The sequence below is a fragment of the Anser brachyrhynchus genome (genome assembly GCF_964034855.1).
Source record: "Anser brachyrhynchus genome assembly, chromosome: 5".
NCBI classification, from domain to species: domain Eukaryota; kingdom Metazoa; phylum Chordata; class Aves; order Anseriformes; family Anatidae; genus Anser; species Anser brachyrhynchus.
Genome location: NC_137699.1, coordinates 63,054,297 through 63,070,097, shown reverse-complemented (window position 1 = coordinate 63,070,097; position 15,801 = coordinate 63,054,297). Strand labels below are relative to the sequence as shown.

The 15,801-nt window shown below is 51.9% G+C and overlaps 1 protein-coding gene across 8 annotated transcripts in view; it reads right to left on the bottom strand.

Moving 5' to 3' along the window:
• FERMT2 (FERM domain containing kindlin 2) overlaps nucleotides 1-15,801 on the bottom strand; it is a 49,332-nt gene that overhangs the window by 15,638 nt on the left and 17,893 nt on the right. For all 8 annotated transcript variants that reach the window (XM_080593742.1, XM_080593741.1, XM_080593744.1 and 5 more), the window contains 2 exons: nucleotides 15,568-15,801; nucleotides 2,167-2,301 (listed from right to left, as the gene is read on the bottom strand). In XM_080593742.1, coding sequence (XP_080449868.1) covers nucleotides 2,167-2,301; nucleotides 15,568-15,801 — 369 coding nt within the window. The remainder of the gene's footprint in view (nucleotides 1-2,166; nucleotides 2,302-15,567) is intronic.

Genomic DNA, 15,801 nt, shown 5'->3' with positions numbered 1-15,801 from the left:
CAGGGCTGAACATGGAGCAAGGAAAGGAAAACCCACTTCTTGCCCCAAATCGGGCAGATGTTCACATGGACATCCATGCACGTGCAAGCCCTGCTCCCCTCTGTTCAAGTCTCTGCTCCAGAGCACAGAGGAGCAAAGCTTCCCCGTGGATGTTCTCCATATCACCTTCTGAGAAGGCCACTGAAGTCGTTCAGAAACATTTCAGAAGTTTTCCTTAAAAAATTTGCCTGTGGCAGGCAATGTCATGGAAAGCTTCAGCTTAAATAGCTATAAGCTTGGCTAACTCATAAACAAGTGAAAACAAGAATTTCAGTGGAAAGTGTTGGGCAATACTTACTGCAGGTATATTGACAGCTCTGCCTACAGAGGTTTAAATTGGTTGCATTGCCAGATGTGGGGTCCTCAGTGACAAAAAAATGCCCATTAAATCTATATGCACTGAAACAAGCAGATCCAGAAATGTTAACTCATTTCACATAAGCATTCAGGGCACAAACTGATGTTGGAACAACAGCAGCAACAATTAATTCAGATTAAAAACATGACGTCTAACTAATAGGACCTAAACGTTGCAGGTAGCTGCAGTAATTAAACCTGCAGCAAAAGTCCTTTCATTCACAGAAGTAGTGCAGGAAAGAAAAAACTGTAAGATAGTTCAAAGTGACTCACTGAAAGAGCAATAAATAATTTAAATTAAAAAATGTCTTTTGCATACGTTTCCCACAAAGCAAGCCAAGTATTTCCTATTAATCTAACAGAGATGCTCTCTGCGAACGTTGCCTTTCGGAAAGGCTGATGACTACCTCTCCTGATGGAAATGCCAAATGAAAATGAAAATTGGCCAGAGCTTTGAAAGATGCAGGGAAAGCTCCTCTAGCCAGGAGTGGATGAGGACTAGTCCAGAAGTATTATTAAGTCACTTAGAAGAGAAAGAGTGAGAACAGAAGAAGAAAAGGAGTATTTTTCTCTTGCTGCAAAGCTCCTAAGGGGCTTCTGCAGCCCACCCTCCAGAAGTGCCCAGGGTGGTGCTGAGCAGCTGGGAAGCTCGTGCAGGAGCCCCGGGCCCCTCCATCCCACAAGGGATGCAGACCCACAGCTGCCCCCCCAGTTGGTTGCCGAAAAGGGGAGATGCCAGCCCTCCCCTGTGCCCGTGCCCCGTGCGAAGCTGCCCGCAGGCATGCAGGGGTGAGCACCGTGCCCGCAGAGCACCACTGAGCACGCTGCTGTGACCTTCACTTGTACTTTGGTTAATTCAAGAGCAATTAATACAAATTTACTGAATCCCAAGGTTGTTTGTTTTTTAACATTAACGCTGCCCTGCTTCCCTCTTGTCGCTGGATTTAAATCCAGGAGCGCTGGCAGCCAGACGCGTCTCGCCCGCCCGCCAGCACGCATCGCTGCGGCTGTCTCCGCGAGTCCATTAGGGTTAAAGTGCTCCCACTTGACCGCCTTCATCCTTCCAGCCCCAGCCTCCAGCCGCTGCGGAGCAGAGCCAGAACACCTCTCTGCTTGCAAACACTCCCGGCATTGATTTGCTGCTTGCGGCAAGCGGTGCTGCTCCGTTAGCAGTGCTGCTTCGTTAGCGGTGCTCTGTGAGCCACACTGGCAAACTCCCGCAGCAGCAAGAAACCCCCGACAATGAGAGCTTTCTTTTAGCGTTACCACCTATAGCCACGCCCTTAGCATTAGGGAGCACTAATGCAATTAATAAAAAGACTATTTCTGGTGGGCTATAAATAAGGTTTAAAGCAGCGGTGTTGCCTAAAACGCACCTGGAATTTGAAGTTAGGAATGGTTTTCCATTTAACTTCTTTCTTAATAGGGTAAGAAAACATTTCAGTAACACAATCTGCATGCTAAAGTGGTCACACTTTCTTTTTTATTTTATGTGTTTCTTTATTATTTTATAAAGCCTGGCGTTGTTCTGCTCCCCTGCACACCTCACAGCCCCAGGCGTTCATCTGCGCCGTCACGACCGCGTGCAGCAGCCCTGGATAACTTATGGAAATAATTCGGGGTCCATTTCTTGCACAGACCTTAAGGAATTTGGTCAGATCAATACTGCTATACATTTTTTCCCCGCATGCACTCCCATTTTATTACCTGGCTGCTTCCTCCCACTCTGCTCCCCATAAGCGCATCACCACAAAGCAAACCCAGACTCACCCGACCCCGGCGTGATCAGCGGGCCCTCCAGCTCAAAGGCTTCATCTTCACATTGATCATCCAGCTTCTTCTTTTTTTTCTTTGATGGATCTCTGGGTTTCCTCAAAAGGGAGAGCTCTTCTGGATGCCTGATGTCTGGGGAAAAAACAGACCTCTTTAACAAAGGCAGGATGGAAAAATGGGAAAAAAAAAAAAGAAAAAGAAAATCCTTTAGGAATAACACCCAGTGACTTGCAATCTCTTGGCTGATTTTCCTGCTTTGCAATGGACAGAAGTGAAGTTGAGACCCAGTCTGTACAAAACAAACCACTTTCCTTGCACCAGCAGCTTATACCTTAACTATCTATTTTTATATCTTTCTTTATACATATTTAACCCCTCTATTCAGGCACCTAGGTGACGGGCCAGGTTCACTCCCATCCACAGCAGCAACACAAGAGTCAAGCCAATTACTTAGTTATCAGACTAGAAATGTCACACACAACATCCTTGTCTTTCCTGCACAACATCCTTGTCTCTAAACTGGAGAGATGTGGATTTGACGGGTGGACTATTTGGTGGACAAGGAATTGGCTGGATGGCCGCATCCAGAAGGTCGCAGCAAACAGCTCGACGTCCAGGTGGAGAGCAGTGACAAGTGGTGTCCCTCATAGGTCTGTATGGGGACCAGTACTGTTTAATGTCTTTCTTAATGACACGGACAGTAGGATCAAGCGCACCCTCAGCATGTTCATTGATGACAACACGCTGTGTGGTGCTGGAGGGAAGGGCTGCCACCCAGAGGGACCTGGACAGGCCTGAGGGGTGGGCCTGTGCGAACCTCATGGGGTTCAACAAGGCCAAGTGCAAGGTCCTGCAGCTGGGCCAGGGCCGTCCCAAGCACAAACACAGGCTGGGCAGGGAATGGATTGAGAGCAGCCCTTGGGAGAAGGATCTGAGGGTGTTGGTTGATGAGAAGCTCGCCACCAGCCGGCAATGTGTGCCTGCAGCCCAGAAAGCCGCCCGTGTCCTGAGCTGCACCAGCAGCAGCGTGGCAGCAGGGCAAGGGAGGGGACTGTCCCCCTCTGCTCTGCTCTCGTGAGGCCCCACCTGGAGCCCTGCGTCCAGCTCTGGGCCCCCAGCACAAGAAGGACACGGACATATTAGAGCAAGTCCAGAGGAGGCCCCGAGGATGCTCAGAGGCTGGAGCCCCTCTGCTGTGGGGACAGGCTGAGGGAGCTGGGGGTGTTCGGCCTGGAGAAGGGAAGGCTCCGGGGAGACCTCACAGCGGCCTGACAGGGCCTGAAGGGGCTGCAGGAAAGCTGGGGGGGACACTTTTTACAAGGGCATGTAGTGACAGTGATGGTTTTAAACTAAAAGAGGGAAGGTTTAGGTTAGATATGAGGAAGAAATTCTTCCCTCAGAGGGCAGTGAGGCCCTGGCGCAGGCTGCCCCGAGGAGCTGTGGCTGCCCCATCCCTGGGGGTGCCCCGGGCCAGGCTGGATGGGGCTGGGGGCAGGGGGCCCTGCCAGGGGGACTCCAGCTTCTCCCACTTCCCTGCCCCAAACCAGATGGAATAATTCTAAAACCACGTAACTGAAAATGAAGAGCATCGAAGTGCATCAGTGCTTCAAGCCATGGCAGTATCATGGTTTGCTTCTACAAAGCGCACAATCTGCATGACTAATGAAAATGAGAAACACATAAAAATATGTAGGAAAAAGGGATTACACGATTTGGGTGACTGGGTAACAAAATCCTCCCCAGGAATCAATTCTTGTCACGTAAACTCCAGCTTGGCCAATTAAAGAGCCACACATTTGGTTTCCATCACTGGGCTCTTGCTGTTCTGGGGGCTTGGGGTGATCATATCCAGGCAAAGGTATTTTGGGGTGTCACACTTCATGCATCCACTTCCAAGTGGGAAGGAGCTTTCCGGGAAAGCAGAGACCAAAGAAACCCTCAGGAGAAACCCTCTGGAGGGTGTCCAGAGGTCCCTGCTGGCACGGGGACCCTAAGCGGGGAGCAGGGCTCCATCTCCTCTCTGCTCCACATAGATCGATAGGTAGGAACTGTCCTGGCATTCACTTGGGCACAAAGCCTTTTCATTGCAATGATGAAAGATTGCAAAAAGATCTGCAAGCTCTGAAGTACTGCTCAAATTAGAAAAAAAAGGAGATTCTGATCACACCTGAGCCTGCAAGGAAGAGCTTTGGAGCTGCCCCTGCAGCTGGCTGTCCCTGCTCAAGCCCCTTGGTGGTCTCCAGCTGTTTTCCCCCAAAATGCACAGAAATGTGCGAAGCTGTGAATCCTTGACGCTTTAAGGAAAGTGACCACAATTCCCATCTCAGCTGCACACTGAAGCTTGCAGCTGTACACATTACGTTACCTATCGGATTGCCTGGGGAGAAACTTGCTGCTTTCATTTGGCATGGCCAGGAGGGCGCGAGGGCTCGTCCACCAGGGAGGAGAGGATGCACAGAGTCGGAGCAGGCTGCACTTCCCCACCAGAAGGGATGCTGAGCAGGACAACCGGTAATCACCCAAACCATGAGGGATTACACAGTCAGCATTTTACCCAACGCATGTGGTGACCACGCCGGCAGCAGTGGGAGTTTGCTGTCTGGTCCCAGCCACAGGGATACCATTAAACCTGGAATTCGGTGGCCAGCATGTGACCTGAAGAGGACACAACTGTGCTGCTCCGTGATGCAGCAGATGTTTCCTACCCCAGCCTCTTTCCCTGTGAGAAACGACGGATGAGAACACCAGGCTGCGAGCAGGCTCTGCCCCAACCCAGCGACACACCATGAGCCAAGAAACCAGATCTGCCTCTATCAGACACGATTCCCACCATCCCCAGGCGGACAGACACATCTGGCTTTTCTTGTAAGCAATCCCCAGCCTGTTTCTCTCCAAGCCCACGCTCCCGTTGGGTGCTCAGGCACAGGGCACATCCCTGGAGCATCCCCAGCTGGAGCACTCGGGATGGAGCAGGACCCAGCAGCCTACGTAGGTGCAGCGCCGCTAAATCACACAGCTGGACACGATGCAGTTTCCACATTTGCCAGGGTACGGCTGCCATTATAAACAGCACATTCCAAAAATTACTTTATTTTTTTAAATTTATTACAGCACGGCTTCCCTGGCAGGCTGTGTCCCGTCCCTGGACTTTGTTTCCCTGCTTGCAGACACCGTGAGCTCCATGGGGCCACAGCATGGGCTATCCCATCCCACAAAGGGCACCACAACGCCCAGCCTGCGGTGCTGTTTGTACAACAACCTCTGCTTCTCCCCTGGGGCACAACTAACAACCTGGCTGTGCCTGCCACATCGGGGGGATGTGATTTTAGGTGACATGCAAGGACAGATGCCTCTGTCCTGGTGTCTCCTTATCCAGCACCTCTGGATTTACCCATCTTCCATACCGTGGGTCTCCCACCCCAAACCACCCTCTGACACAGCTTTAATTAATTAAAGTGCACACTGATTTATTATTACTACACAAACACTGTCCATCATGCTGAGCTCCCTCCCCACAACAGCTAGTTTCACCTCCGCTCAACACTACTTTTTGACCATTTCTAGCAATAAATACCCGGAGCGCGAATACAGACAGCTCTTCTGATTCACTCTTCTTGCCTCCAGCTTATCTCATTAAGAAAAAATCTGCTGGGATAACCAGGATCATGAGCATGGGACAACACGCAGCAGAGCCTAAAATGAGGAGTTCCCCTGGTATTTTGCTAGCAAGGTTTATACTCTGCTGTTTATTTATGGTGCATTAGCAACTGATGCTGCCGCTCAGCTGAAACCATTCAAAGAGGCCAAGAGAAGGGCTCCAGGCCAAGCTCGGCTCCTGAGAGCAATCTGCTGGAGACGGCCCAACGCTTGACCATCTGATTTCAAAGCGACTTTTTATAGTTTCTCAGTTGTTCATGACGCTATCTTCGGATTACAAAGGATGCTGCAAGTTTTCGGCAGCTGCTTCAAAGCCGTGCATCGCCGCGGGGCACAGCACAGCAGCATCCTTGCCATGCAAGAGCACTGCTGCTCCTCCGCCGCTGAGCACTTTTTCAAGTGAAAAACCACAAGTTTCACCCCAAGAGCTGGTTGCTGGACAAACCGGCCTTTCAGAGCCTTCAGAACCCCACTGAAGCCAACTGCAGAAATTTGGGTTGCAGGGGGAATAAAAATGAGCCCTGCCGTGCTACAAGCACACAAGAGGCAAGCGAACACCACTGTCTGCGTGTCTCCAGTTCCTACCCCCGAATCAGAGAAAAAGTGAAAAGCAACTTTGCACATTTTCTGGCTGCGCTTTTCAATCTTTCAGTAAACTACTGGTGAAAAAAATGCTTGACACTGCTTATGATTAATAAGTTTACAAAGGCTCTTCAAGCGTGTTTTGAATAGAGACGAGCTTGGCAAACATGCTGTTTAGTTACTGTAGCTAAAGCAGAGGCTGTCCGGGGTGTAAGGGCTTGCAGATGGTAGTGCTCCAGTTAATTGGAAACTAGGACGAGGAGCTGCTCAGAGCCCCAGCCCCTCTCTTCTGGCCATAAAAGCAAGAGAGACGTCTTTAAAGTACAAAAGCAGAGTGAGAAATCTCAAGTCCTTGATACAGGTTTGTGCTGTTCGGTAAGTCACGCTGCGCCTGGAGATGGCCATTCGCTGGAGCTGTCCTCTGGGGTAAAACATCTTCCCAGGTTCAGTTCCAGCCCCAAACCCAAACGCGAAGGCCTCCGTTAACATCTCCTCCCCGTTTTTCGGCTGACACCAGGCTGCTCCTGCCAAAGGTCACCTCCGAGCAGAAGCGGGTGGGTTGCAGCAGCGACCTCCTGATGCGCTGTGAGCTCGCTCTTCAATTTATGCTTTTGTTGTCATCCTCCGGGCCTGTGTTTGTTTAAAGAGAGACTCCTTGTCTGTACACACAAGACAGATGGCATTGGCAACATCTACGAGAAATTACTGTAAATGATCCATTTAGCATTTTATTTCTATTTATTGTGCAAGCGCGTGGAAACCCAGCTACTCCTCCTCCTGCCGCGAGCCCCGGCACGGCTGGTGGCAGCCACCAGGATGCTTGTATGGAGGGGCAGTGCCACCAAAACCTGCTTCAGAAACCTCTTCTCAGCCAGATCCGAGTGGGAACCATTTCTGCAGCCCCCCAGCAGAAGGGGCCCGTCGAACCCATTGGGTTTTACCGAGAAAGGGAAATGCCCTCGGGCGAGGGGAGCACACGCATGTGATTTTCATAGCAGGCATCTCAGAAACGTGACGGGGAAGGCGGCTTTTCAGCCTCCAGGATAAATTTCCCCAACTGTTGGACAAAGGCATTCTGCTCCCTGCAGCATCTCCTTTCCCGTTCGCCTGCAAGAGCCTGTCTGTGCCTGTGCTGTGTCTCGCTGCAGACAAACCCTTGGCCTTTCCTTCCCGTGTAATCCCTCATTTCTGTTCCAGCCCATGCACAGCTCACCCGGCCCAGCTGTACCCATTTATCTCCCACCCGGAGACGAGCAGCAGAGCTGGGATGAAATCCTCCTTCTCCACAGGACACTGGACTGACTGCGCCCAGAAAACTGGCTTTGAAGAAAAATAGCTGCCCTGCAGGCTGTAAAATTCAAAATTTACGCTCTTTTGGGCTGAATCACGCGGCTGCTGCATCTTTAACACCAAGGTGCGTCGCGGCTGGCCCTGGCCCCAGCCATGGGAAAGGAGTTGGGAATGTAGAGACAGAATCAAAACCCATGGGTTTTGGCATGAAAGAAGGGGGGATTTTGCTGCTTTGTCCCCACTGAAGGTTCAAACCACCCTGATTGTCCCACAGGCGGCGAAGCAGCACACCGAGGGGTCAGGGGACATCAAGTGACGATGTGAGAGCTCTAAGGGACGTGTTCTTGTCATGATGAGAGATCAGATCTGTGGTTTTCTTGTACCGACCACATCCACAACAAGGCATCATCCACTGGAAGCGGTGTCTGAGGACGTATCGACTTCTCCAAAATTTAAAAGTACGGGAAAGCACACTACTTTCAATATCCAGTTTTGATATTTTACGAAAAATAACTCTCTGAAGAAGTTGCCATTCATTTTTCTACCCCATTTCTGGCTGCCTTAAAAGGCCGGCAAGCTGGTTAGCCTAGCTCTTGAAGCATTGAAAACTCCATAATTTTACTGGTAGCACAGACAGCATTTAGGGGAAATCCTCTCTTTAATGCTCGTCCAGTTACCCTCAGCTAGGAAATGTGTTTTGAAGTGGGTTATTTCTGCACTGGATCACCAATGTCTTGAACCAATGACTCATAAAAATTACAGCCTTTGCACTTCAACATGATGATTCTTAGAAAAATGAGACCTCAAAACCCGTTCCTTTCCCATTTCAAACCTAAGACTACGATTTTTTTTTTTGAATCAGCAAATTCTGTTTCGAGGCGTAAGCTGACAGACCTAGGTATCACTGCCTTATCTTTAACATAAACTCATTCAAGATAAAGTCTGCAAAACAAACCTAAGGCAAAAAAAAAAAAAAAAAAAGCACATAGCTTTGGGAACGCCTGGAGATAAGAGCCCAGTTGTACCGGAGGCGGTACCCCAGCTGACGGCGGAGCAGGTCCTCAGCACTTTGCTGGGTTTGTATACCCACGCGCATTCAGAACATTTTATTATGGGTTCTTCAGCTGCCCGGCTGCTTAAATATTTATTTGGGTAAAAGCCAAGTTCTGCGCCTGCTGCCCCAGGCAAGGAGCTCTGTCAGGACATCCTGCGAAGCCTCCTGAGATGCCCGACAAGTGTCACGGGCACTGTCCAAACCGGGGCTGACCCCGGCACGGGCTTTGCCTTCCCAAATTCCCTGCGGAAAACCCAAGCGCCCACTGGATTAGCGACTCGCTGCCGGGGCAGCGATCTGTGAAGCCACCCGAAAAATGGTCTCTGAAGCTGTCAGAGGGGTTTGCAGAGTTGAGGGCACTTCTTGCAGACGCTGTGTGAGCAGTACCCGGAGCCAAAATCAGGCGGCATCGGTCGGGGGGGACCCACGAGGAGGAGGAGGAGGAGGCAGAGAGCAGCGACGGAGCCAACCGTTAGCACAAGGCTAATAAAAAGGGCCGTCGGAGAGACAGGAGGAGCCAAACGCTGAATGTTTTGATGTTTTTTTCCACGAGTGGGACGGAATCCCCAGGCTCCAGTTAACCAGATGCCTTTTAGAGCCCAGACGGCACTTCGAGCCTTTCCCTGAAGTTTCTGAACTGCAGCTGAAGTCGAATTAAACTCATTAGATTAAGTGCCACAAACAAGAGAATAAATCCACTTATAGCCTCTGCATCGGGCCATAAAGAGCCATCAGAGGGAGAATAATCCTAGGGAAGGTGGCGGGACCGGGTCTGCCAGCACCTCCTAATGTCTTCAGGATGGAAGGCTATTTAAAGGGTCTCTGTCAACAGAAGAGTAAGGATGAAAAAATTCACTGACTCACGCAGTGACATACGAAGTGATGTTACTCGACAGGCAGAATGGGGACGGCGAGGGGGGGAGGAAAGGGGAATACTTTTTTCCATTTCAGTCACTTCGCGATTCCATCTCGTTACTTCTCTTACAGTCCAGTTTCTGGTGTTCGTCTGGATCCTACACAACAGCTGTGGACGAGTATAGGAAAGCAATAAAAGAGGAAAAGAGTGAAATGAAGAAGTTGGCAGCGGCACACTCGGGCCTCCCAATTTAAAAAGCTGAGTACATTGCAATTTGGCAGACTCTCTAAATGGTAAGATTTCCTTCCACACCCATCCCCTAGACATATTTAGAAATAGCTGCGCTACTGCCAAACCTCTGCTCGTGGTAGCAGAAGGCAGCAAACCCTGCCTCGCTGCTCGGCCGGCTCTGTCTCTGCGCTGGGACGTGCGTGATGCCTCCAAGCATCCTCGTGGTGCTGCTGAGCATCCCCAGACCGCACCAGGGGAGAGCCGGTGCCACCCCTCAAACGCTCACATGTATTTACCAGGACCATGAATTTACCATTTCAGCCCCAGCATTTTAGGAGAAGCACTGCTTTGTTTTGCGGCAGGGCGTGAGGGAAGATAAAAAGGTTTAAAGAGGAGATTGAAGGCACTCTTCCAGCAAAGAGGAACCTAAAGGAATATTTCTGGGTGCAAATGGCAGGAGGCAGAGCGGGTGGCAGCAGGGCACGTCCTGCCATGGGGGGAGAACGGGGCTGCACCCTCACTATTTGCAACGGGGGGCAATTTTACAAGGGCGAGGAGTGACTGTCCCCATGTCCCGTGCTCTGCTCCAAGGCCTTTCTGCGTTTAACTCCAGCTGCACCCAGCCGTGCCGGGCTGCTGCTTGGCGTGCTAACGAAGCCGGGCGAAGCCCTGGGAATGCTGTGCATCTAGGAGCACCAGCGGGTTTCAGTTTTGCAGAAATAGCAGCTTTTTATAGAAGTTTTTTTGGCAACTGAGGGCGTGGAAATATTACAAATACTTCAGAAGGCAGAGGACATTCTGTACTGGAGGAGAGACCATTTATAAAGAGAGGGAAAAAAAAAAAAAAAAAAAAGGTAGGGTCATATTCAGCGTCTAGACTGCCGGACGGTGTCGCCTTGCTCGGGCTTGCATCACGCAGCTCCCAAATGCCACCGCCACCTCGTCTCGGGTTGCACTCGGTGGCTGGAGGAGAAGCGAGGAGGATCAGCTATCGCCTTCCCGTCAGTCATGTTCTTCTGCTATTTTGGGGCAGGGAGAGGCGAGGGGAAGAAGCGGGGACTCCCCAGCCCCATCCTCGGCCCCATGAGCTCCCCAGGACTGGGTGACCCTTCCTGGAGCAAGAGGGCTTCCGACTTTTTGGTGTCCCTGAGGATCGGACCCAGAATGGGTGCAGGCAGGGGAACCGCTGCTGCTTAACACAGGTGCTCCATGGACTTGGTTTCCAAACCAGGCGATTAATTCTCACGAAGCTCCCCGAGGATGAGGACGGAGGAGCTGGGGGAGATGCCTCAGCGGGAAAAGACGACCCGAAGGAACTTCTTTGGGTCCTGCACAGCCTCAGGGGGGACAAGGGAGGGTGCAGTAACGCGTTTTGGAGATCCGTACGGAGCAGCCCTTCCTCCCAGGGCAGCATCCTCCCGGCTCGGGCACCCGTCCTCCTCCCAGCGCTCCCACCAGCGCCAGCCGCCACCATCTCGGCATGCAGCAACTTTCTCTCATCCTGGGGCTCCCAGGACACACGCTACTTCCCCGAGAGAAGCAGCACTGCTGGGGCAGGAAACGCAAAAGCATGGGAAAAAAACCTTCACACTTCGGGCTCTGTTTGCTTTTCCTCTCCCACGTGCCCTGCCAGCAGCAGCGTATCCTGCCTGCAGTCCATCGCTGCTCCCAGGGTGCACGGAAAAAAACCTACGGGGAGCTGCAGCAGCAGCAAGGGGAGCCTGCAAGGAAGCGGCGCGATGGCAGGAGCAGACGCGAAGCATCCTCCGCCCTGCGATCACACGAAGCTGGGGAGGAGGGGAGGATTTCTCTGCGTGTAGTTCTGCAGGATGACCAGTCAAGCAGGAGCCGTGACACGGCTGTGCGTTACACGCTGGCACAGCCAGCTCTGTGCGTTCAGCCGCATCCCCCACCTCCCCAGACCTCCGGTGGAGATATTCCCACCCACACCAATCGAGTGCTGAACTGCGGCCACGTCGAATCGCATTTGTATATTTGACAAGCTGTTTGCCGGGCAGGAAGATCTCCCAAGCAGGACAAACGGGAGGGGGACACGTGGGACACCCGTAAGCGGCACCACGTCCCCAGCCCGCAGCACCCTGCTCGTCCCCGCGGCACCTCTGGCAGTCCCTGAACAAAAAAAAGGGAAGTTTTACTTTCTCTTTCTGTGGTCTTTAATAGCAGATCAAAGCTTGTCCTCCCGCTGCCCGGGCATGCAGCCAGGGCCAGCCTTTGGGCCAGGGCTGCCCGCTCCATCCTCCGCCCCGCTCCGCTTCTCCTGCCTCCATCCTCCGTCGCCCCCCGCCCCGCAGGCTGACCCTCCCCACCGGCTGCTGTGGGAATCGAGGGGCTGCAGCCCAGCCATTGGGAATGGGGGAGCCTTTTCCGGCTTCACACGACCTCCATAAGCACCGGGGGGGGGGGGGGATGTGCGAGAGGCTCCAGCATCTTCCCACATCCCCCTCTGGGCTGCCCCAGGAGAGCCCCGGCACAGCAGCGGCAAGGGCTGCTCTCCGCAATAATTTCCATCTGCACGAGATTACAGACTTCAGGAAGAAATCCCAAGGGTGACATGACATGCCTGGCTGCTGTGCTCAAGGAGACGATAGCCTCTGCTACAGCCCTGCCGGGGATGGAAACCTGTCACGGCTGGATTGCAATAATGACACCTCGTTTTAATTAAGAGAGATGCAGAACGGCAGCAACCTCGCCGGCAGGTCCAAAAAGAAGCAGGTCTGAGGGCAGCAGAGCTGCCCTGGTTTGGTAATGCGGTCCCGTCAGAGGATGCTCTGACTCGCAATTTCCCTCCACAGAGCTCAAGCAGCATTCCTCATCTGCTATTGCTCTAACGCGAATTCCCCGTTCCCCTTCTGCAGGAAATTCAGCCCCTGACAGAAATACGAAGTCTCAGGCACCACTTGGCGAAAAGCCACTTCCAAGACCGAAGAGCCTTTCGCAGCAGGCAGAAACTCTGAGCTGCCTTAGGAGACGGCAGCCTCCCTCCTTCCCCATCCCTCCCTCATTTTACACACATTGCAGACCCAATGCTGTTGCAAAACCTTCACGTAGGGCTGCAGCACTGCACGTGCCACACCTCTGCAGAAGAAATATCATTTCTCGGGCCACCCCGCTCCAGCCAGAGGATGCTCCCCGGCTGCAGCATCCTCCAGCCCAGGCTTTCTCCCCGCAGAGCTCAGACATCTCTACATCCCAACGTGCAGCCCTCAGGATCCCAAGAGAACAGCTGCCCACCGGCTGGAAAACACATGCACAACGAACAGGACCGCACGGGGAATCTTCTTCCAGGAATTGCTAAGCTTTCTGGTTGTTAACCCTAAAACTTGTCCCATTCTATAATTTAAAGTGAATATAAGAAAAGGCGCAATGCAAATAATACACCCAAGTGTGATCCTGCTTGTCCGTAGGGTATTTTATAGATGTAACCAGCTAGAGCCCTGGTGACATGAGGAATTACTTACATTCAAGGATTAATTACTCCTTAATCATGCCATATGTTAAAATTACTGAAGTATGTAATTAAATGCTCTGGGGGCAAAGGCAGCAAACAGAGCTGAAATGTGAGCAGTTCCCAAACACAATTCTCTCTGCTGGACACTGGTTCAGGCCACAATGGACTGTAATTTTAGAAATCAAGGGATTTTTAGAGGAAAGAGTTGTGCTGTTAGAGCGGGGATTACCTCTTTCCCCTTCTACCTTGAAATATCTGCTCAGTTTTCCTTGGGGAGGCAATGAGCACAGTCGGTGTTGGTGCTCCCTGCACAGATGCTGGGGGGGGGCAGGAGAAAGGTAATGGAGAGAAACAGGGCAGAATAAACACCAAGTGGGGGGGAATAGAGAGGAAAACAGGCGCTATAGCAGGGTCTGCAAGACCCCAAGAGAGGGATGTGCTGGAGAAAAAGGAAAGGGGGAAGGATTTTGGTTCCTATACGCATATAAACATATATATATATATATATATATCTGATACATAAGTTAAAAGTTATATATATGAACTATCCAGCTATGAAGCTATATTATATATGGATATAGAGGCATCCGTGTACCTCCATGGAGCAGGGAAGAGCCTCCAGTCCCAGCCCCGTTTCCCCACGCCGAATGTGGCCGTTTCCCCTGCAGCTCTGCCGAACATCTGGCTTCCAGTAAACACCACGAGAAGGGCTAAACAAGATTTAATCGCTGTATTCAGCCTCGTAGTCTCCATCCATCGTCAAACGGCTCGGGCTGGTGTAAGGCATGGAAAGAGGAAGGGGGTTTCCAGCCAAATCCTGCTTTTGCTCCTTCCCCCCCACCAGGCACGTTTAGCCCAGCGCTTTGGATGCCACCGCAGAAAACTCAGAAACGCCTGCGACAGATGTGCCGCTCCTGCCTGCTGCAAAGAGCTCTTATCACTGCCCAGCTGCAGCCCTCCAAGCAGCTTTCCCCCCCCTTGCACATCTTTAAATATTAGCATTATCCTGTCGGTTTGCTCATAAATACGCTGAGAGTCCCGGAGTTAAATAAATAGCTGCTGCAGGCCCATTTAAGGTTCTGACTGCTCTGCGGTGGCAGCGCGAGCTCCCTCGTTACGTGATTAACTCTACCAGAATTTCCTGACGTGACTCACTGCTATAAAGATTCAGCAGCGGCAAAGCAGACGCCTGTGACTCCTCTGTCTTCAAGGTACTGAAAATGGCAATGGAAGATGGGGGAGGACGCTAAATCCACTCGGAAATCACGCTGGCTAAGGCTTTTCTATTTTAAGGAGAATTTTCCCAATATTTATCAAAAGGAAACCCCCAAAAACAAAACAGGAAAGGAGCAGCGGAGAGCCCTATCAAGCTCCATCATCGGCTATATATATCGGCTTAGCCGCGGATGCAAGGGGGCCATGTCGTAACAGCTCGCTTCCAGCCGGCCGCTTCCTGCTCCGTGAAATAACTGGGTCAGCCAAGAGTAACCAGAGTCGCTTTTGGAGAGCAGAAATAGATTTTACTACGGCAGGGCTCGGCTCGCGTCGCATCCTTTGGGAGGGGAGGCTGCCCCTCGCGCGGAGGAGAAGTGGGTGGCAGCGAGAACATCGTTCGGTCCCTCCGGGCTGAAAGATCGCGCCCAGGTTTTGGGGGGTATAAGAAACCTGGGAAAATGGGTAAAAGGAGATGCCCGGAGGCAGCAGCCTTGGGCGAGCACTGTGCGTTTGAAGGGAAATTTACCGAGGGAAGAAGTGGAAGGAGGAGTCGGGGAGGAAGGAGGAAAAATCGGTCTCTTCCCTCCACCAGACACTTTTATAGCGGAGCATCATCACTTAACCTCTAATACGATTTTCCTCTGGAAAAGAACCCATGCATCTGGAAGATTTCCTATTGCAGGGCTTGTTTGTCATCTAGCGCATAAATTTGCAGGAAAAAAAAAAAATTAGGACCCAACAGCAACGGCTTAAACACAGAGCGGGGCTGCTGCCGCCCTGCCGCCCGCAAAGCCGAGCACAGCCTGGTTATGAAGAGTGTTCAGCGCCGCATCTCTCCATCGGCTGTGTCTGCAGCGTGCTTTTTTACCTAAGTATTTACCCAGGAAAGATGAGATCTGAAAGGCAGGAAGGGCAGACACCCAGGTGTCGATTCCCAGATGTTTGGGGCTCGAAGGTGGAAATCGGCAGCGACTCGATGAGCTCACGGAGACGCACGTGTATGGGAAGAGAGGGGGAAGCCGAACCAAGCGGCCCGTTACTTACTGAAGGTTTTGCAGATGTCGGAAACCGCCTTGAAGACCCTGTCCGAGAAGTTGACCTTCACCTTCACGTACTTCATGTTGGGCAGCTGCAGGCGGAGCAGCTTGTGCTGCGGCGTGAACTGCAGCTTGGCGTCAGCCTGGATCCCGTACTTGTCCAGCGTCCAGTGAGTTTTCAGGAGCCACGTCTTCTTCTTTTCCCACCACAGCGCGTGATCCGACCAGTCCTTCTTGACAT